A 23268-nucleotide genomic window follows, 5' to 3' on the forward strand; every position below is an offset into this window, starting at 1 on the left:
ATTCACAAGCAATTTCCTAAGCCATATGGCTTTGCATGAAGCTGTGCTAGGTGCCGTATATTCTGCTTCAGCTGAGCTCAAAGCCAAGGATTTCTGTTTTCTACTACACCAGGAGGTCATTCTTGATCCAATGTTGAAACAATAACCAATTGTAGTTTTCTGATCTACTGAACTTCCAGCCCAATCTGCGTCAGTGAACTCACTCAGCCTGATGTCATTGCCTTGGGTGTACAATAGTCCATGTTCGACTGTTCTTTTTATATACCTGAGAACATGTTTGGCTGTTGCCAAGTGTGCCCTCTTGGGTTCCCATGAATTGACTGAGGGTGACAGCGTAACAAATGTCTGGCCTGATATTGACTAGATACATCAGGGACCCTATACGCTGCCTGTACAAGGTGGGATCAACATATTTATCTTCTGATGCATCAATCTTCTTCTAATTGGTGATCATTGGAGTAGCCATAGGTCTACAACCCTGCATCTTCAATCTCTTCAAGGTCTTTGTAGCATATCTCCCTTTTCCAAGGAAGATCTCACCCTTCTGCTGCCAAACTTCCAACTCCAGGAAATAATGCATCTGTCCCAAATCCTTCATGTCAAATTCTATGGCTACGTTCTTCTTGCAGTCTTTGATGAGCTTGGATGATCTTGTCAAGAAAAGATCATCCACATATAACACCAAGATTAGAGGCTCATTCTCTACGATAAGATAGTAGAGATTTGGATCTACATCACTCTTGACGAACCCCATCTTCTGCAAGTAGCCATCAATTCGACTGTACCATACTCTAGGTGCCTATTTAAGCCCATGCAAGGCTTTCTTTAATCTGCATACATGAGATTTCTTCTCATGTGTCTCAAAATCCTCTGGTTGTTCAATGTATACTTCTTCTATCACCCCGTTCAAGAACGCCGTCTTGACATCCATCTGGTGAATCTCCCTCCCCATTTGTGTTGCAAGGGATATCACGGTTCTAATAGAAGTATACCTGGCTACTTGAGCGAAGGTTTCTTCGTAGTCTATCCCTTTCTTCTGAGCATACCCCTTAACCACAAACCTGGCTTTGTATTTCTCCACATTGCCTTCTGCAACATATTTGACCTTGTAGATCCATCTCGAACCTACACTGACCTGTCCTGAGGCCTAGGTACCACTTCCAGACATCATTGACCATTATAGAACTATATTCCTCCACCATAGTATTGATGCTGGATGGCCTCCTGAAATCTAGAGGGTTCCCCAACCTGAGCTACCAGGGCCTGGTATTTGTCTGGCTGTCTTCGCTCCCTTTTATCTTTTCTGGGTGCACCAATGAAGTCCTCTGCATCCCGTAGAATTTGTCAGAGTTCTCGGTTCGTTCTTCCACTGGAAGTGGGTACATCTATCAGCTCTTCCTCTTCCTGAGATTCCTCCTATTCTGAAGCTTTGGATTTAGGAGAATTGCTGGTACTAGTTTCTGCTGGTCGAAGTGGTTGGACTGATGGATCGTCTTTTGACTGCTCCTTGGAAGGCATTTCTTGGGATTTCCTGAAAGCTCTGTCTTCCATGAACTTTACATCCCGCCAAAGTACTACCTTCCTACTCCCTGGAAGATAGACTCTATATGCCTTATCATTCTCGCTACATCCCATAAGGTATCCTTTCTTAGTTGTTTGATCTAATTTCTTTCTCTTTTCTTCGGGTATACGACAATACGCCAAACTTCCAAATATCCTGAAATCACTGACTTCAAGTTTCTTCCCAGTGAAGACCCTTACCGGAGTGATTTTGCCCAATTCCCAGTGTGGAGTCCTGTTCTGGACATAAACTGCCATGCTGCATGCTTCTACCCACAGGAATTTGGGCATATCCTGATCATACAACATTGCCCTAGTTGCTTCCACAATAGTCCCGTTTTTCCTTTCTGCTACTTCATTCTACTTCGGATTGTAGGGAGCTGTCCACTCTCTTCTGATGCCTTCCCTAGCGCAAAAGTCGGTGAAGTCCTTGTCAACATACTCTCCACCATTGTTTGAGCGCAACACTTTTATCTTCTTTCCTGTCAGATTCTCTACTAGAGCCTTGAACTATTTGAATTGACCAAAAACCTCATCCTTGGTTTTCAGAATGTAGATCCAAGTCCTTCCTGGAATGGTCATCGATGAAGGTGACGAAGTATTCGGCACCACTTAGAGATTTTGGGGACATAGGTCCACAAATGTCTGTGTATCAATCTTAGAACACCCCGAGCTCTATTGTTACTTCTGGAAAACACTGCTTTGGCATACTTGCCTAGAGCACACCCTCTGCATACGTCATCTCGTTCAATACTTAATTCTGGAACACCTGATATTATTTTTCTGAGAATTCTCAGAGCCCCATGGTGTAAATGTCCCATCCTTCTATGCCATGTTCTATTCAAATCTTTATCTCCATTGCTGCCTATCAGCGCCATTGGAGATTCTAGTTGTAATCTATACAACCTGTTACTTCTGATTTCAATCTGGGCCTTCCTTTTCCAACTCGGGTGTTTGCCATATACTTTCTCCTTAATGAAGAAAATATCATAGCCCTTATTTTGAAGTTAATATACGATGAGTAAGTTCATCCCCAATCCTGGCACATGCAGCACATTGGTTGCTCGAAGCCGCTCTCCTGCTTTGGTTTGAAAGACTACAATACCTCTTCCTACGAGGGTACACTTTGACTTATTTCCCATGGTGATCTGAAAATTCATCCTTTCTTCTTGATAATTTCAAAAAAATTCTTGAATTCCTATCATATTAAGGAATTTAGACTTTTGTGATCCATAACATTGTTTAGATAATCTTCCTATCATATGCCAGGAAGCTCCACTATCTATATACCAAACCTCAGAGGAGGCAAAGCTTGCTAGGCAAGCGACTTCTTCTTCCAATCTGGAAGCTAACATAGAATTATCGTGATCCATGTCCCTCGTGCTTTCTTCTTGAGTCCCTTTGAGTTGATGTCTCTGCGTCATGCTCCTGACCCATAGTCGATTCTTCTCTCTTGTCGCTGGAATTCTGCTCTGATAGCATGTGAAAATTTCTAACCTGAAATTCTACTGCAACAACTAATTTATTTCACCTACTTATTCTTCATAATAAGTTATTTACGAAATCCCTTTAGCAAACATTAAAATAAATTCTACTGCAATTATCACGTAATTACAGAGAGAAAATAACATCGATATACATGCACAAGAACCAATAACATCAACACAATTGTTTTGGGACAATTGTCCTTGGAAAAACCCAATGTGGGAAAACCGGTGCAGCAGATGAGGGTTTTATTAATCTTCAACAACAATCGCTTTACAAGGAATGATTTTATAGAGAAACTGAGAGAAAACGCCTGAGACTTTCCCTTGGAAACTTTCTGACACCCTAGAGACCCTTCTCCCACTTCTGCATGGTTCTGCGTCACTCTGCGTCTATGTTGCAGGAAACGTGGGGGGGGGGCCCGTTTCCGGCTGGAAACTGGGACAAAACGCGGAAACGCGTTTGGTACGGCCAGGAAACGCGTTTTCGGCCGTACTGCCACGTTTCCCGAAGCGGAAACGTGGTAGTACGGCCGGAAACGCGTTTCCCTGCCGTACAGCCCGCGTTTCCCAATTGAATTGTGTTTTTTTTTTAATTTTTTTTTTCAAATTTGTTTTTAAATTTTCTAGATGGGTGTCTAAAGTTATAAAAGTGAATTTTTGCCCTAGTGTTGATATGCAGTTCATGGTAATGTTAAATTTTTAAAGTAAAAGTGATATTCTCCTTTATTTTTCATTTTCATCCTTTTACTTAAATTTTTAACATTACCATGAAATGACTCAGGATGTTTGAGAGTGGTTTCGCCCTCATTGGATTTCATATGGAGAAAGTAGAATTTTAGATCTCATTCAAAATCCAGCAGACTTATTTGTTTTTCAGGATTTCAGGATTGGGGGGATTGCAATGTTTCCATTGGATTTTATCATGTACTAGGGTATGGAACTTGTATTTAATCAAGAAAACCAAGCCCTCTATGCAGGGGAAACTCCCAATAATCAAGATCATGTAGGGTACTAGGGTATGAAACGTGTATTTAATCAAGAGCACTAAGGTCGTTCGGCTATGTAGAAGGAGACTCCCAATACAACAGTGGTCCCTCTAAAAAATGGGATGTGGATGCAGAAAATCCTGATTTGGATCTCTCTCTTGCAACCTTATAGTCTTTATTGTACTTGCAGCCTCATATATTAATATAAATAAAGGCTGATTTTGAGATTTGGATATCTAATAAAGGTTGCTTTTGGATATTCCGATATTTTTATTTTCATTATGTGATCATTCATGAGTAAATGTGATGTAAATTAAATCGTAATGTTTAAGTGTAATAAATTATAATGTATCATTTATGCTTTATGATTGCACACACACACACACACACATATATATATTTAAATATTTTCTCTCTCTCTATATATATATATTCGCGTTTCCCCGTTTCCAAAATTTGGGGAGGTCGCGTTTCGTATCGCTTCCCGTTTCGGAAACTCGTACCCGTTTCCCCGTTTCGTGCAACTTAGCTCTGCGTGGTTTTGCGTCAGCCTACGTCTCCCCTGTACCGTGTCTCCCTCTGCGCTGTCTCTCAATGCCCTTGCATCACCTCCTCTTGGTCACTGATTGCTGTTGATGCCCTCCTCTTCCTCCACCCTGCAATTCTCCCTCTAAAATCGATCTCCTTCTCTTTGAGAATCGATTTTCCTTGGGATACTGAGTATCTACCAGTGTGTCTCCAAATGATCCTCAAGTCTTCTCTTATACTTTTCCTGTTGATGAATCAATCACCGAGATTAAGTCTCTAATCAACGGCTAAGATTAAAACAGAGTTGATCCTCATCTCTTAGAAGCTTCTCACCCTTATCTTTATTAATACTCATTAATATTTTTATTTTCCTAAGTTTAGACTTAGGAACCCATTAAAAATATTAATTATTTTAATAACTCCTCATTTGGGTGGAATTTCTCCAAACGATTTCTGGGTCTTGGAGATATCTTGTGCCTTAGCCTCTCCAACACATTTCAAGGCTAGAGCACATCCGATACTACCCAAAATCAACACATAATCGTATTGATCAAAAGTAAGAATTTTTTTTTATTATTAAAAAAATTAACTTATTAAAACATTGGTTTCATGCTTGGTCAATGTTCAAGTAGGTGAAGCCTCAATTGTAGGCTTCTAGGATTATGTTTATTGTCATTATTATTTTACTTTAGACCCTTCCTGGGCTCATTATGTCAAGGAAAGAAAATTATTTCATGTAAAAGTCCTCCACCATCAAGTTGGTCTCTAGTAGATGTCAAATTGGCCTCAACATTTGTCTAATAGTCCTCATGAAGGAGGTACAACCACTATATATATAGAAGAAGCACTTCGACCTTGTGGCATAATGATCACTCACTAAATTTGCATTTTAGACGATTTAGAGAATAAGAAGGCTAACGAAGGGAAAGAGACCATTGTCGAGAAAAGGAGAACAAGTTTCTATCCATTGTCACTCATGCAAAGTTGAGGAAAGTTGTAGGATGAAAATATTGCAGGCCAAAAATTTCTGAAGTAGAAGGAAGAAATAGATCTCTACCATGAAGACTTTGACCTTGAATTTTGTTGATGTTGATTGAAGATTGAAGACGCTGACTTGATGGAGTGGAGGAGGTTGTTGTATTGGTCTTGGTTTTCTCACTTTGATTTGAATCTACTAAGGAAGAGCTTGACTGGGATTTTCCCTTGTTAGGGGTTTTGGCCCTGACTGTGTGCCTATCTCTAGTGTCCTACTTTGTAATCTTCTTGTTTGGCATTTGTCTTGAAGATGTAAAGAACTCTAATATAATAAAGACGAACTAAATAATATCACAAGAACTTCTCAAAGTAAGAGAAATCAAGCTAAAGGAAAACCTAATCATTCTGTCCTAGACTTGTCAACATGGTATCAGACTTTGGTTCTTTTGCATCAGGGCAGTAAGAAGGTCACTAAGGTCTCAAGACAAGAAGAGGAAGCTAAGTCATCTAGGACGGAGCTCCTAAAAGAGACAAAAGCAAAATTTGGGCACATCAATAAGTCCTCTACACAATCAATAGGTCAGAATAAGTACAAGAGAATAACAACACTGTTTCATAGATTCAAATAGATGAGAAGACAACTCCCTCAAGGTCGAGCTCCTTGAGCTAAAGATCGAAGTCCTGGGCATCATTCTTAATTTGCTTCAAAAGGATCCAAATTCTGTGCATCTTCAAAAATTCAAAATATTGTGCCACCTCCTTGAATACATAACTCAGTGACTGAGTTCTTCAAAGGCCGACAACGTATCTCCACTTGAAACAATCCAAAAACTTAATTCGTTGAAAGTATTAAAGGCTTTATTGGAAGGCCTATCATAAGGTTACAATTATCTTAAAAAGGAGCCGAGACTCCTACTGCAGTCCTGGGCATGGATAGTAGTCCAAAAATTATGTAATCTCAGAAATCCGAAGTATATCTTTATGGGTAATCACATCAAGGAATACAATATCACTTGAGGACTAGACAAGCAACTAAGAAAGGTTTATAGGTCGAAGCTACAATCACTACAAGAAAGCGCTGTGAGTACTATGCAATAAGGCGAGAATTAGTATATTTATATTGTATGAGCCTAAACAATGATATAAAAAGCCGACTTAGATGGAAGATATTAAGATAGGTTTTGAAGTTTAATCTACAAGCCTAGACCTAGCCAAGTCCCTTGTGAATCTAAATGAACCTCTGTATAAAATTAAGACCTCAAATAGTCTCAAAAGGGATCTAAAATTCTATGCAACAAGTCTAGACAAGGCCTTTAGCAATTGTAACACGCTGAAGAATATCAAGTTATTAAAGATAGAGAAAGGAAGATTTTATATACTTGTAGCAACTTTCACATCATGCTTTATCCAGAAGTTGAGAAGAACAATCTTTGAAGAAATTCTTGCAACAACTTTTCTTGAAAGCCTTTTATACGATCAAAGAAAGCTTTTAACATTTGGATCAACATTCAACAACTTTTCTTGAAAGTCTTCTCTATGGTGAAAGAAATCACCTAAATCAAGTAAGTAATAATGTTATTCTCTATGTTTTAATTATCTAACAATTGGCTTTAGTTTGCAAAGGGAAAGAAGCTCAATGGAACATCAAAGTCAAAGGTATGTAATTGTAAGGGTTTGTAGGTAATCTAAGGTATATAGCAAACCCTAGTGATGATTGAAGTAGAAGATATTTTGATTTTTAGATCAAGAGTTTGTACTTGGAAACCCTAGTATTCCATCCTCCATTGTTGCTTAGAAACCCTAGATTGACAAATTGAGATCATTCTTTTGGTATCATATATTTTGCTTCGTTGTACTGGTTAATGAGTTTTTACATGCATAAAAATTATGGCTAAATTCAGAGGAAGCACTTCAATGAGTTTTTACATGCATAAAAATTATGGCTAAATTCAGAGGAAGCACTTCAATAAGGGAAACCCCATAATGTTTGTAAAAAGAGTAATTGCAGGTATGTCTAAAATCATACAATTTGTAGAAAAATTTCTTCATAAAAATCACTGTGAAATTTGCCTTGTATTACTAACTTTCTTGTGTTTATGGTTTTGAATCATAAGGATTCTTGTTAAGGTGATTAATCATTAGATTGAATCTACCCTTGTCATACTATCTCTTGTTTGATCATTTTTGGTGAAACCCTAACCTTTAGGGTTCACTATAAATCCGTAGCCTCTTGATGCTTAGTGTATGTTGACATTGAAACCCTAAGTCTACTTAGGGTTTGTTGATAAAATCTAGAAATGAAATTTTACTCTTAATGTTTATGACTTGTTGATGTTATAAAACCCTAACCTTTTAGGGTTTTTTGTGATATCTAGAGACCCTAGTTTTCTTAGGGTTTCGTAGATTAGGGTTTATGACAAAACCCTTGTAATAATCAATATAAAACCCTAGAAATGGATCTCTGGGTGTATGTGCTTCCATATAATTGAAACCCTAACTTGGTCAAAATTTTGTTGTATATCTAATTTTGGAGTCTGATGATTGTATCTAGGGTTTATGATAAAACCCTAGTATGAGAATGATATTTTTCTAGGAAATAATAATGGAACCCTAGAGATGAAATGCCGATATGCTAATTTGATTGTTGATATTCATGATTTAGTTTTTGAAATCTAGGGTTTGTAACAAAACCCTAGTAGAGATTGATATTCTAGGGCATGATAATGAAACCCTAGAAGTATAATGTTTTCAATTATTGATATGATTTAGGGTTTGTGACGAAATTGTTGCAAGAAGTCTAATGGATGAAACTCTTGACTTATTATAAAACCTAACTAGCCTTGAATGTCTAAAATTTGATTTATTATGCTCCTATTATAATGACATGCTTGACTTCATGCTCTTGTACATATATATTTGTGTTTGGTTGTACTTGTTGGTTTACAGGTACATAGTCTTCAAGATGATGAAGATGCTTACCTCATATTTGATGATAATTTGATGATGATGTGGAGCATGATGGAAAGAGGGAGTTGTGAGAACCTCGATGACATCAAAGTTCGATAGATGGTCCTGTTACCATGTGGAGGAATGACGAACTTTTGGAAGATCTAAATTCTCCGATGAATTATTGATGCAAAAGGTAGAGCCTGTATGCCTAGAAGAATAAGATAGTTGATGGACTTGTCCTTGGATAAAGGAAAGTGTATATCTCCCTAGTTGAGAGGGAGCTTAAAGAAAAGTGAATGACTTGATGAAAAAGGCAATGAGGATTTTTGAAATCAGAGAATAGTTGAAGCACTATCAATGGTTATTCATGATCGATAAAGTTGTGAACAAAACATGGATGTTTTTGAAAAAAGTGTTGAGGCTGAGTTGGGTGTTGTTGAAGATGTTATGATGTTGACCAAAGCAACATCAAAATATTTGAAAATCCCAGAGGTTTGTGTTAACTTGTATATATATATATATATATATAATTGAAATTTTGTTGCTAATTGGCATTGTGATTGTACATGATCTTTCCATAAGAAGGTTGAATGTTTGAAGCATGCTTGAATTGGTGGATATATCCGGTTTAGTTGATAGGGAGACATGAAGCATCTTGGGGCGATAAGATGCTTGGGAGGACTTTTGCCGACCTATGATGATGTCTAGATCCAGAAGTAGGGAGGGTTGCGTTGGTCTTGGAACTTTGACCTTGGATACACACCTAGACCCCTGGGTTGGTGTTAGAGCTAAAGCTTGATGGTACCTAGAATGGCTAAAGCTTAGAACATACCTTAGTCCCACCTGGTTAGATACCATGGTCAAGTATCTAATCTGTAGCACTGTGTGTGCTGAAACTCTTCGTAGAGCATATCATTTTTGAGATCTTCCATGTACCTATATATATATATGTAATTATGAATACCTCCTTAGTTAAGAGGAAGTGTTGAAGAATGTAACTATTGTCGATCTTCATAATCGTATTGATCAAAAGAAAGCAAAATAATTTTTTAATATTCAAAAGAAATTAACTTATTAAAGCATGGGTTTCATGCTTGGTTCATGGTCAAATAGGTCAAGCCTCCATTGTAGGCTTCTAGGATTATGTATTGAGTCATTATCATTATTATTTTACTTTAGACCCTTCTTGGTCTCATTATGTCAAGGAAATTTATTTATTTCATTAAAAACTCCTCCACCATCAAGTTGGCCTCTAGTCGCTGTCAAGTCGACCTCCAGCATATCAAGTCGGTCTCAACATTTGTCTAGCCGGCCTCATGAAAGAGGTACAACCACTATATATAGAAGAAGCACTCCAACCTTGTGGCATAATGATCACTCGCTGAATCTGCAATTTAGACGATGTGAAGAATAAGAAGGCTAACGAAGGAAAGAGAGACCATTGGTGAGAAAAGGAGAACGAGTTTCTATCCATTGTCACTCATGCAAAGTTGAGGAAAGTTGCAGGACGAAAATATTACAGACCGAAATTTTTTGAAGAGAAGAGATCTTTATCATGAAGACTTTGACCTTGAATTTCGTTGATGTTGATTGAAGATTGCAGAGGCTGACTTGATGGAGTGGAGGAGGTCGTTGTATTGGTCTTGGTTGTCTCACTTTGATTTGAATCTACCAAGGAAGAGTTTGACTGGGTTTTCCCCTTGTTAGGGGTTTTGGCATTGGATGTTCTTATCTCTGGTGGCCTTCTTTGTGATCTTTGTGTTTGGCATTTGTCTTGGTGATGGAAAGAACTCTAATATAATAAAGAAGGACTAATTAATATCACAAGAACTTGTCAAAGTAAGAGAAATCAAGCTAAAGGAAAACCTAATCATTTTTCCCTAGATTTCTGAACAAGGAAAACTATGGAAGACAATGAATTTTGTTAGGGTTTTTGGTTCTTGATCTTGGCACAATAAACAACATCTAGGAGAGCGAGGTTTTCTTGTAGTTTCGTTCTGGGATTTGAGGGCAACGAAATTTCCCGTACTTTTGTTTGGGCCTAGGGACAAAATTCTAAGGGACAACAAATACTATTTCCATTGATTTTGAAGTGTCTTGGTATTGATCTACAAAGGAAGTCCGGGCTCAGCTCAATGAACTATCCATTAAGCTAGAGTCCCAAGTGAGGGTTTCCCCTAAAGTAATTCGGAGCTCCTGAGGGCATAAAATAGAGAAAAAATCGGCTTTCACAGTTCTAGACAATTCACACTCTAATTCCCTGAAGCAGACTCTATCTGAAATGACCAACGAGTAAGATATTGAGTCCATAGTGGATTAGAAAAATTGTTTCCCGGGCAAGTTGAAAAAAAGAGGCCGGCCTGTGGGCATCCGTGACTCATGATTTGTGCTGTGATATGAGTGAGAGTTTGTGGCAGACAGAGAGACCTTGAGGTCATCCAAATGCAAATTGAACAGACTAGCGAGGGTGTTCGTCTATCATTTGTTGTTGTCTTGCTGCAAGATAGGCAAAGTTTGGTCAGATAAGAGGGTTGCTTGGTCAGGCAATAGCAAGGAGACTGAGACCATACTACATAGTTGGCTCGGAAATTTGGTACATAGGCCTTGCAGATTTATTTACTTCAAGTCTGTAATCTTTGGTTAGATTCAGTGGATTCATAGTTTTATCATGGTGGAATTGAAGTTCTTGGAGTGGATTATGTGCTCATAATTTTGCATCGCTGGGTTTGAATATTATTGAATAATATTTCTCTGTCAAATATAGTGTATTTTTATTTAAAAAAAAAGAAGTTGAATTGTTGAATGGTGCATTACTTCCTGTATCATTGAAAAAGGAAAAAAGACAGATTGGCAAGCGTATTAAATTAACTATTGTACTAGAAAAAAGGATTAGTGCTATAGGAAACCCTAGGGAAAAATTACCCTATTATAGTGCTATTTAGCAAAATTTCTGCCAGCTTGGATGGTAATTAAAAGTGGAACCATTGGAAGCAATTTTTTGGCAAAGGTGTGTTGGGAATCACAATTGCCAGTAGACCAAAACCCTCACATGTTAGTCAACGATTGCATCGCCAAAGATAAGGATCCACGAGAGGCAGTTAGTCCATGTCGCGAAACACACCGGGAGCATTGGTTTATCCAATGTCCAACAATCTCCTCCCCAACACGAGCCGAGTGTGTATCGAACTCGTGACCTTCGCTCTGATACCACTTGTTGGGATTCACGATTGCCATAAGACCAAAACCCGTAGGTGTAGTCAACTATTGCATCGCCAAAGATAAGGATCCATGAGAGGCGGTTAGTCCATGTCGCGAAACACACGGGGAGCGTTGGTTTATCCAATGTCCAACACAACAAGCAGAGACTTTGAGGAAGATGGAAGAGCATCAAGTGGAAAATACCAATAGGCTGCACGAATGGAACAAAAGATTAGAAGAATTTAACAAAATGCCGCAACAACTAAGAAAAATGAAATGGAATGACTTTGGGAATAGTGGCAAGGAAAAAAGTGAAACGATATTGATCATAAGCCCAAGCTTGAAAAACATGGTATAAGAAAGGTTGAAGCAAAGACGAAAGCATGGACATGGCTGTATCCCCCGAAAGAGAAGGTATGCGATCAGCCAGATCCAATATTGGGAGAAATAAATGAAGACCATGCAGGGAAATGTGCAACAGAGGCTACTTAGCAGGATGCTTTCTTATCAGAAATGCAAGAACCATCAACATCCTCATTGGATGAGAACTGCAATGAAAACACAGGAAACTATGCTGCTGGGAAGGATGCTGTGATAGCTAACTTGCAAGGATGTCCAAGACCATTGGTGGATGAACATATTGAGAATAGTAGCTTTGAGGATTCTTCACAGGCTTCTCAGAAGTCACATGAATCAATAGAAGCACAAGGGATCTTAGAATCACTATTGGATAGAATCACTGAGACTGCAATGGTTCTACATGCAGAGGTTCCACCGACGGACTTTCAGGGAACGTCGTAATTTATATTAGCTAAAATGAAAGTTGAAAACACAGAACAGTGGGATGCAAACCCTTCAATGGAGGTTGACATTCAAGGAATGGCAAGAATTCCATCAGAAGAAGTCACTGACAAAAATATGGAACAACTCGCCACAAACACTTTTATGGAGGTTGATGTTCAGGAACCAAGGATGACAGACAAAATAACATGTTGCAGACACTTGTACAGAGGTTGATATGCCAGACAAAATCCAAGACATGCCATATCCATTGCAGAGTACAAAAAATAGTAACGTTTGGGATCATACTGATCTTGAAATAGTTAACCAACAAAATATTGGGGAACTAAAACAAATATCATATTTGATGAGGGCTGAAATTAGTCAGTGTAATGCAGAGAAGCATGCCATTTATGTTTCTTGCAAGGACATTATGTTATTAGAAAAGCAAGGAATTCCAGATTCTTCATGGGAGGAAGGTCATGAGCATGGTGGACGGAAACATTTCGTTGAGGCATTACCTGAGAGTCTTTTACAGGCCTGTGATGATGAGCAAGCAAAGAATGGAGGTATGGAAAGCACGCTGGGCAGTGATAAACTTCTACAGGAAACTAGTGTGCCTTTACAAGAAAATGACCATGAGCAGAAAGAAAATGGCCCAAAAATTGAAGAAAACTGTTCGGGTGAAAACTTAATTAGAACTTGGAGCAAAGGATTAACAACTGTAGGTGCCGAGTCAGACAATCAGGTTAAAGATTCAGAGGGGCTGGTGATGACCTTGGGGCTTGATTCCTCCCATATAGTAGCGTCTAATGCACCATCTATCCACATTGATCATACTTCATCTGACATAAAATTAACTGTTGAAAAGGGGAGCACTCCAGTAATGCAACATAAAAATGCTGAAACTCAAGTTGGTGAATCTGTCAGCCCTGTTTGCTTTCAAGATGATCAAAATCAGAATGTTTCATTGGTCAATCCTGTGGAGAAACTTGTCCATGATGTAACAGGCAGCCCAGGTGAAAACGGTCTGGAGAAGTGCTTGGAAGCTATTAGTGATGTGACTCAAAATCATCTTGTGGATGTGCAAGGAATTGGAAGTCAAGTGTCTCATGATCTTGAAATTCTATCTTCTGTTGAGGGTTGTGAAGACCAAGAAAATGAAGGAAGAGATGCATTAATAATATCCCTTTTACCAAAAAAGACATTGAAAACCTGATCAAAGCTTCTTCATCCCCAGAAGGAAAAGACATTCTTCTTTTTTCTTATGCTGGGGATGAAACTGATGGATGTAACTTTGGGGCCACCTCCATTCAAGGCCCTACTCAATCTCCACTGCCAGCAGACCGGCCTATGATTGGTACATCACAACAGGCATCAGAGTCCAAGTCAGAGTCCGACAACAAGCACACTAATCAAATGAATCTAGAATTTGGAAGGAATGTTAAAGAAGATAATACCTTTGTTGGTATCAAAGTGCAGGATGAAGGGAAGACAGCACCATGCCTTCTTCAGGTGGACAACAGTCTATGCCAATACCTGACTCAGGTCATAGCACTAACCAAACTATGGTGGAAGTGTCACAATCGGATATTCCTGAAGAGAATGTTATTTGGGAAGCACAAAAACTTGGGCAAGAGGTTTATAATGTGACTATAGAAGTGCCTGCGAAAGAGACAGAAGAGCTTGGAAAAGACAAAGGCAAGGCCGAAGCAATGGAGGTCAGTTTAGAAGTTGGAATCTCATTAGAATATGATAATATATCTCCTGCAACAGATAAAAGAGGATAATCATTTGCAGAGTTGTTTGCCCCTTTTGAATGTTGATGGGCTTTCTGTTGAAAATAGTGATCTTGTCCAGTCTGTAAAATTGTCTTTTGTTTCCAATAAGGGGGATGATAAAGTGGAAAAGGTTTGGACCAAATCTGGAGATTTAGAAGCCAAGTCTGTCTCAAATTAGTGATACTTTCACATTTGGGATTGGAACCAAGAATGTTCCCACTGGAGGGGTATTAATGGCTCAGTGACTTTCACCCAGTCTGGTAAGATAGACAAAAATGTTGGGTGCTAGAAACCCTTTCAAACTTGCCAACCAAGTGAAGTGATTCAGAACAAGACTTCTGTGGCATGGCAAATTGGGAAAAATGAAGCTGAAATGTGTCAAAAAACGTGCAAATGATAATGTTAATTCTACAGCCCATAATATTGTTTTCACTGATAGTCAATTACCACCAGAAAATATAGAGTTCGTTGATGGAGCGATAAAAGGAACGATGAAAACCATAAAACATGCTCTAAAGGAAGAAATTAAAGAAGTCACAATGAACTTGTCATTGCTTGAGGACAAACAATGTCGGGAAGGGGGGACTGTAATGTTCCTGAGAAATTAATTGTCCAAGGGATGAAATAGCCTATCAATCCCCATAGGGTATAGTTGTTCACAAAGGGGAAAACCCCAAAATACTGTATGTCTAGGCAACTTTTGGGGCAGCTGAGTGAAGAAACCCAAAATTGGGGTTTGGTGTAAAGTTTACTCAATCTTTTAAAAAGAAGAGACCCCTCTAGGAAATCTATAAATAGAAGAACGTTTAATTCATTTTGGAGCATCATCGTGGATCAATTTCATTTGTTTCTTGAGCATTAACTTTGAGGGTTTTAAGACCCCTTTCTTCTTGTCAATTTTAGTGGTTAAAGATTCCACCCTAGTTGACACTATTCTCTTTTTCTCTCTATTTTGGCACAGGACTATTTTGTGCAGGAGGAGTGAAATTCTTTGTTGGATTGATCTTTGTTCCGGGCACAGGAAAACTATTGGAAGACAATGAATTTTGTTAGGGTTTTTGGTTCTTGATCTTGGCACAATAAATGTCATATAGGACAGCGATATTTTCCTGTAATTGTGTTCTAACATCTGAAGGTAGCGGAATTTCCTGTACTTCTGTTTGGGCACAGGGACAAAAATCTAAGGGATAGCGAAGATTATTTCCATTGATTCTGAAGTGTCTTGGTACTGATCTACAAAGGGAGTCCAGGCCCAGCTCAACGAACTATCTATTAAGCTAGAGTCCCATGCGAGGGTTTATCCTGAACTATTTCAAATTTCAGACCTTATAAGGGCATAAAGCATAGAAAAATTCGGGCTTCCACAGTTCTGGACAATTCACACCCTAATTCCCTGAAGCAAACTATATCTGAAATGACCAGCGAGTAAGAGATCGAGTCCATAGTGGTTTAGAAAAATTGTTTCCTAGGAAAGCAAAAAAAAGAGGCCAGCTCATGGGCATCTGTGACTCATGATCTATGTTGTGATATCAGTGAGTCTGTGGCAGGAAGATAGATCCCGATGTCATCCAAACTTGGACTGAACAGGCTAGCAAGGGTGTTCATCTATCATTTGTTGTTGTCTTGCAGCCGGATAGGCAGAGTTTGGTCAGATAAGAGGATTGATTTGTCTGGCAATAGCAAGGAGATTGAGACCAAGGTTGGCTTGGAAATCTGGTACATAGGCCTCATAGATTTATTTACTTCAAGTCTGTAATCTCTGGTTAGATTCGGTGGATTCATGGCTTTATCATGGTGTAATTGAAGTAATTGGAGTGGATTACGTGCTCATAATTTTGCATTGCTGGGTTTGAATATTGTTGAATAATGTTTCTGTCAAATATACTGTATTGTTATTTTCCAAAAAAAAAGGTTGAATTGTTGAATGGTACTTTACTTCCTGTATCATTGAAAATGGAAAAAAGACAGATTGGCAAGCTATTAAATTAACTATTGTACTAGAAAAAATGATTACTGCTACAGGAAATCCTAGGTTAAAATTACCCCATCACACTACAGTGCTCCTCTTCCACTTCTTGGTTATCTTTGAGACTGAAGAAGTTGGGTTGCTCTATGCTCTAAGTCACAGGACACGTCCTCCAAGGTCCCATGTCCCGTATTTTACGTGTCGGACATGAAAATGGCCCTAAAACGTGTTGAAAACTTTTTTCATCGTGTCCTGTAAAATGTAAAACGTATTCGCCGGTTTTCGTCATGTCCTGCATCTGAAAAATGCGTATTCCATTGATAGAAAACGTTGCCTGCATAAGCTGCAATTTTTTTTGAAAGAAACAAATAATTTTTGAGTGGGGCAGCTTAATGATCAAGTCTAGGCCCTAGTATTGATATGCTATTCATGGTAATGTTAAATTCTTTTACTTAAATTTTTAACATTACCATGAAATGACTCAGGATGTTTGAGAGTGGTTCCGGCCTCATTGGATTTCATATGGAGAAATTAGAATTTTAGATTTCATTCAAAATGCAGCAGACTTATCAGTTTTTCAGGATTTCAGGATTGGGAGATTGTAATGTTTCCAGGTGACACCACCTGCCCGGGCTACCCCTGACACCAGTAGAGGACGTGGCCTACCTCCTATAGCTCCTACTTCTAGTTCTTCAGCTTCTAGAGCATAGCAAACTCCACTGCTAACTCCACCAGCACCAGCATCTACATCTAGAGGGAAAGGGAAAGCTGTGGCATTTTCTCGCAAGAGGGGCAGAGGAAATCAATAGGATTAGACTTTAGTTATTTTCTTATGTGCTTGTAAGTTGTACATGAACAATGAACATTGAATATTCAAGAATCAAGACCAAGCATATCACATTCTAATTTCTAAATAGTAAATTTTGATTCTATTTATTTTTTTAAAGTGAACTATGACCTTTGAGAAGTAATTATATTTTAATTTGATTAGATAAGCTGCAACCTGCAATTTAATATGGATATAAAACTATATTTCGGTATGTATATATATATATATATTTATTAAATATATATAAAACGTGTCCCTCGTGTCCTGTTTCTAGGTCGTTGCGTTTCGTATTGAATACTCGTATTTACGTGTCCTCCGTGTCTCGTGTCCTCGTGTCATGTGACTTAGATGCTCATTTATGCCCTTTAAACTACTACTTGTTACATTGAAAGCAAACGAAAAATAAACATTGTTCTTCTACATCTTTAGGAGTAATTTTGATTGTGGAAGGTGCAAAATAAACAATGTGGGCCTTGGCTTTGTCAATATCAGAGTATGGTGGATAATAAACAATATAATTTGTGGCCTCAATCTATTGAGCCAATTTTATTGCTATAGAAGTGTCCACATATTGATAAATTTTAACCTAATCTTCGACGTCATTGTGGAGCTCTCTAATATCAAGCCCAAGAAGTTTTTCAGTTTTGGGACCAGTCACATGAGTGGCTAGCTTCTATTAGTGTAATGTGTAGGCTTTGTCAAGATCATCTACGGTGTAGAGCTAACTAGGAGGGTTCTTATTTTTCCAAGTTGTATATGGTAAAATTCGGTATATCAAACAAAGAATATATTCATAAACTTCAAAAATATACCCTACTTCAAATATATCCATACATTCATTATGAACAACACAAGAATATGGAGAGAAGAATCCTTAAGGTAGGGTGATGCCATCAAATACTCCTTATGGAAGGAATCACTTCACAAGCCATGCTTGCTATAACACAATACAATCCAATACATATTCAATACAATGATAAAATGATCTTTATATATTTATAGTTTCTCATGAGTATTCCCTAGGGGTATATGCAAACTACTCATTATTATATTGTTCCTTTTATTTACACAATTGGCCTATTTCCTTATTATGGCTGCATTACATTCATTATCCCTTTGGGCACCTCCCTAGGTACCTAAGGGGAAATCACAACCAAGATCAAGGAAGAAAGGCCACAACTGGACCCTATGCCCAGATTTGACTAGGTTGGATGGGAGGTACCCAAGGAGAAACATAATCAAGTTCGAGGAGGAAGGCGATAGTTGGACCCCATGTCCACATTTCGTTGGGATGGATGGATGCTTGTGTATGGTACCCACTATCGCCCAAATTGTACTTGTGTGATAAAAGCCCAATCCATAATGGAAAATCCAAGGGGAACCTTTAGGAAGGTCACCCATTGTCACCTCAATAACTTGTCCTCTGGGTTTAGGTTGATTGTCCTCCTATTCAATGGGGGCTTGATGTCAATGGTAGGCCTAGTGAAACTTATTATTGGATATTTGTAGGGTTTTTTTGTAAAAAGGAGAAAAAAGGTGATGGAGGGATATGAAGATCAATGCCATTATCCTATTAGGATTATGGATTCAAGAGGAATCAAATGGCAAGATGAGATTATGAAAGACACGCCTCTTAAGTTTGTTGCTCGATGCTTATGGATTGGGGCAAGAGATTAGAATCTAATATTTAAATTAACTCTTGGGCTAATCAATGAAAATCATGAAGTCATGACCCCTACTAGAAGGGATCCCTTCGAGGGGAAAGCCTTCAACCACAAGATTGACTATGGCGTGAAGTAGAGTGAAACTATGTTGCACAGAACTTCAAAGAACCTGGCGTTTTGGGCCATACCCGTACTCGAAACTTTGAAACTTGGCCGAAACTCGACCATCATGTAATCATTGATTAGGGTTAATATAGACTTGTTTTTCCTTTTAAATTGTCATCCAAGGATCTTATTCCCTTTTTTCTTGCAAGAGAATGTGTTATTCACTTATTTATTTATATATATATTTTTATATATACATATATGATGTTTCGGCAGGCGTTTCCAATTTTGGGAGGTGACATTTCTAAACGTACTTGTTTCGAAACGTTTCTGCTTTTCGTGCAAGTTAGGAGTGAAAAACCCTTGCCTAGGAACTTTTGAGTATGTCCTAGCAAGGGGGATTAATTTTACTGCAAACCAACAAAGGGAGAGTGTGTGAGAAGAGCCTCTAGACATCCTCCCTCCAATTGATAAAGTTGCCCTTCAAATGGATTGATATTTGTAGCCTTATGGTAAGTCTTGAACAATCACAATAATGCCTTTAACGATGTACAAGAAATAACCAAGAAAGAATAACTTCGGAGTCAAAAACATTCACCACACAGATAAGCACTTAAAAGTTAAAAGACAAAATTGCTCCCACAAAGGTATTTCCATTAAACTCCAAGGAGATGAGTGCTCTCACAATCCAAGCATGAGTACAAATGAGGAAGCTCTCCTTTATTTATATAGTGATATCTACTCCCCTTACAATAAAATAACATTATTTGATTTAATTCCTTAGATCTAGCCTAAGAAAACTAAATCCAACGAACTACTAAAATCAAGAAAACTATTACAACATAAAAATAAAGTGGTTAAGCGACATGTACAATGATTTGATGAGTAAAACCCTCAAACCACCCAAGAAGAGAACAAATTGTCCAAGATGCCAATGCCTAGCCTCCAAAGGCTCCTTGAATGGTGCAAGTGGTCAACACTCGATTGAAGATGCCCCAAGAATGGTCCATAGTCGATGTGCATAGTCCATGGTCAATTGTTAAAGCATGGTGAAGTAACTTCCTAGTGAAAAAACTCCAACATTCCTCCCTTTCAAGTGCAATGACCTCATGAAAGTGTGGCAATTCTCCATCAAAGGGGTCGACATCATGCTAACGACTCCAAAATTTAAGTGATATAATGGTCAAACACCTCCAATTAATGCTCTAAACGAAGGCCCATCGTCATCCCTTGGTTCAAGGCACTTCTGAAGCATGGAAGATGCTTCTACAAGTCAAAATTTGGGCTATAAAACCCCCATAGAGCCAATTCACCTCAAATATAATGAAGTCAATCTCCACCCTAGCTTGCTTACTCTTCAAGATACTTCAACCAAGCTATGCCCACATCATCTAGGGTGCAACAAGGGATTGACACATTACCTAAATCATCCAAGTCAAGCTGCCCACATCATCAAATTATCCCAATGGATGCCACAAGTGCTGTAGGTGCAAATTGGCCCTTAAAATAAGAACAAATCAACTCATAAAGTGACAAATAGGACAACGCTCAAGGATCTTCCACATGGCATGCATAGGAAAGGTCCAAGTGTCCATGAATAGCCCCAAAACTACCTTGGGCCGTGTGACCAACGCCTTGATATCTGTGAGATGCCTCGAACAATGTGAACTGCCTTGGGAAACAAGAAAGTGCCCAAAAATCAGAATGCAACTAGATCATAGATTACCCCTAGTATGTTGCCAAATTTTTTCAGGGTACCCTTCCTGAAAGGAAGGGTAACAGTACCCTTTGACAACATTGCTTATGAGGTCATGTTATATGGCTTGTTCCCATCTTTCGGGGGTGCGTAACAGTGGCATTCTATGTCCTTGAGCTGTAATATAGCTTGTACCAGTCGCTTTCTACTTTTCTTTGAAACCTTTTGGCCCCCCAAACTCAATGTTGGGGAATAAACTCATGGCTTCAGTCTATTGTGCAATGAATTGGGCCTGGGCTTCTGTCTGTTGTGTGATGTGTTGGGTTACAGTTTATTGTGCAAGTTGTGGAATTTTGCTCCACTGTCCAGCGTGTGTGCAATTCATGGAACAAAAGTTGGAGTGTGGATATGTCATCAGAGGCAGCACGAAGGAGAGAAGTAACATGGGAAGTCAAGTCAGTCAGGGAGATTAGGGTTATGGTTTACCTAGGCGATTTTTTTCTTTATAAATCAGGAAAAATGGCTTTAGGACGAATTTAACTGGGCTTGATGCCAGGGTTCAGCGTTTTTAATTATTGAATTCATCTTTAGATTAGATTTGAAAGTGTCCGATCTGTTTTGGCATTTAGGATCAGTGAACCTCGACTAACTTAAAAAATCTCTTTAAAAACAACAAACTCAAAAATTCAACCATTAAATTTGCTCAACACTGTGACTTAGCGTGTATTACAATGCATATGGTACTTTGTTGATATCTTTATCCCGTAACTTTCTGTTCTTTGTGTTTATTTTTCTGTTATCATGGATTTTATGATGGCCTTCTGTAAGGGCAAGAGAATGTTAAATACTCTGGAGCTAATTTATTGAATATGACAGGCCTGTGAAAGCCTTACTCGTGGATTGGAGAGGACAGCTACTTCTCTTATAGGCAATCCAATAAAGTCGTATGTCCGTGGGGAAGGTGCAGGGCATGCACTTCTAACTGCCGTTCAAGCTGCACCATCAGCTGCTCTTGCACCGGCATCTGCTGCTGCTGGTGCTGTACATCGCGCTCTTTTGGGAGTAAGAAACAGGTATAATTTCTGGTGAATAAAAGAGGGTAGGCTGAGTTTAAATTTCAGTGGAAGTTTGAGACTTTTATCCTGATGTTTTTTTCTCGGCTGTAGTCTCGATCATGACCATAAGAAAGAATCTGAGGAGAAGCACTATGGAAAATTTCCTGTTCTAATATTGACTGACGACATTTGAGCCAATGCGTGGAGGTATTTTTCAAAATCCTCAAGTTTGTTGTCTTTCCTTGGTTAAAATTTTTATGTAAGCATTCTGATGACTTTCTAATTTTTTCCCCTTCCAGAGATTGAAAAGACCTCTATGGTTTGTGGAGAAATCAGTTTTCTGTGCAATATATTCAATTGGAGAGCTTTTGTTTTCCCAATTTACTTTACATTAAGGTAATATTTCATTAGACTTTTCTCCTCCTGGTTCCTTTTAGACCCTATGTTCTAGCTTATAAACCATCTAGTCATAACAACCGTCTTTTACAAATAATCAGTGCCATTCTGTTATGTTCATCTTTAATGGAATAAATTCTTATGTGCAGCTGTACAGTTCTTCCCATTCAATTCTTTGGAAAGATTCAAAATAAAAAAAGGCACAGACTACTGATGTTCATGTAATGTTATAGTGATTGTAAAAAAAGCTTCTTGTTAGCAGCTTCTAGTTCTGGCCTGCGGAAAGGCTTTTCTGCATCAGTAGTCCATTTGTTGGTGGTCCAAGAAGTGGATCACAATTGAAGTTACCTTTTCTGTAACATGTAATTTTGGAGATTGTCAATTGTTATAGAAAGTTTGCACCGAGTCATAACATTCTCCTTGTATTATGCTGTAAAGTTCCTTCTCATTTCAGAAGGAAAAGCTCATTCTTTGTTTTCTGCTTTTTTTCTGCTTACATGTGAGGAAATCCTACAGTATGTAAGTTTTTCTGCAAAACGGCTATTGCTGGGAAATGGTGTGACTGTGTCTCTTTTCACATTTGGCATACTTCTGTATGCCTAATCATCATGTGCATCAATTTATTTTTTGCGAATGTGTAATAATTTTATGCTATGTTCTCAACAATATATGATGGTTTATATGTTGACATTGTGTTAATCTGGAGGCTGCGTGCGTGAAGGATAAAAAGCAAAATAGCACTGGAGCCTGAAAGGTGTTGGAAAATGATTGGCAATGGATGTCTCAGATAACCTTTTGACAATAATTTCTTCTGCTGTCATGTCTTAGTGAACTTTTAAAATCCTTATATATCTTTGAACAGGAGTAATGTTACATTAAAAAAGTTATTGTTGAACAGCTAGAGTGGACCTAATGGTTAAGTCTTAAGAGCATGTGTTTCCTCTTAAGAGGTTACATGTTTAAATCCAGAGGGTGGTTAAGAGCATGTGTTTCCTCTTAAGAGGTTACATGTTTAAATCCAGAGGGTGTTTAAGAGCATGTGTTTCCTCTTAAGAGGTTACATGTACAAATCCAGAGGGGTTTGAGTATTTACATCTCTGTAGAGTTTAGCAGTCTAATCATTGCGCAGAAGTGGGTCCTTTGTCCTACAAACAAGGGGTGGTCTCATACAGAAATTTGGTGTCTGACTTGGCCATGACCTTCAAATTAGATTATTATTATTATAATGTTGATCTGGTAAATTATTATTATTATAATGTTGATTTGGTAAAGAGGGTTTTGAGGGTAAAGAGGCCACATTGTGTATATATCTG

The 23268-nt window shown here is 38.4% G+C and overlaps 1 protein-coding gene across 2 annotated transcripts in view; it reads left to right on the forward strand.

The window, feature by feature from the left end:
* Positions 1-22609, forward strand: part of ATG2 (autophagy 2) — a 98779-nt gene extending 76170 nt beyond the window's left edge. Inside the window, exons 12-15 of one of the 2 annotated variants that reach the window (XR_016249447.1) lie at positions 21381-21577; positions 21671-21766; positions 21859-21955; positions 22105-22609. Coding sequence is in view for 1 of the 2 variants with exons in the window: in XM_089385652.1 (XP_089241778.1) it covers positions 21381-21577; positions 21671-21752 (279 nt within the window). In the remaining variant the exon portion in view is untranslated. Of the gene's footprint in view, positions 1-21380; positions 21578-21670; positions 21772-21858; positions 21956-22104 lie in introns of those variants that run through there. The other variant, XM_089385652.1, reaches the window with a different exon arrangement.
* Positions 22610-23268: the final 659 nt, after the last annotated feature.

Source organism: Pinus tabuliformis, chromosome Q, assembly GCF_031772625.1.
Source record: "Pinus tabuliformis cultivar Carrire ecotype Pingquan chromosome Q, CPIR1, whole genome shotgun sequence".
In the NCBI taxonomy this organism is placed as follows: domain Eukaryota; kingdom Viridiplantae; phylum Streptophyta; class Pinopsida; order Pinales; family Pinaceae; genus Pinus; species Pinus tabuliformis.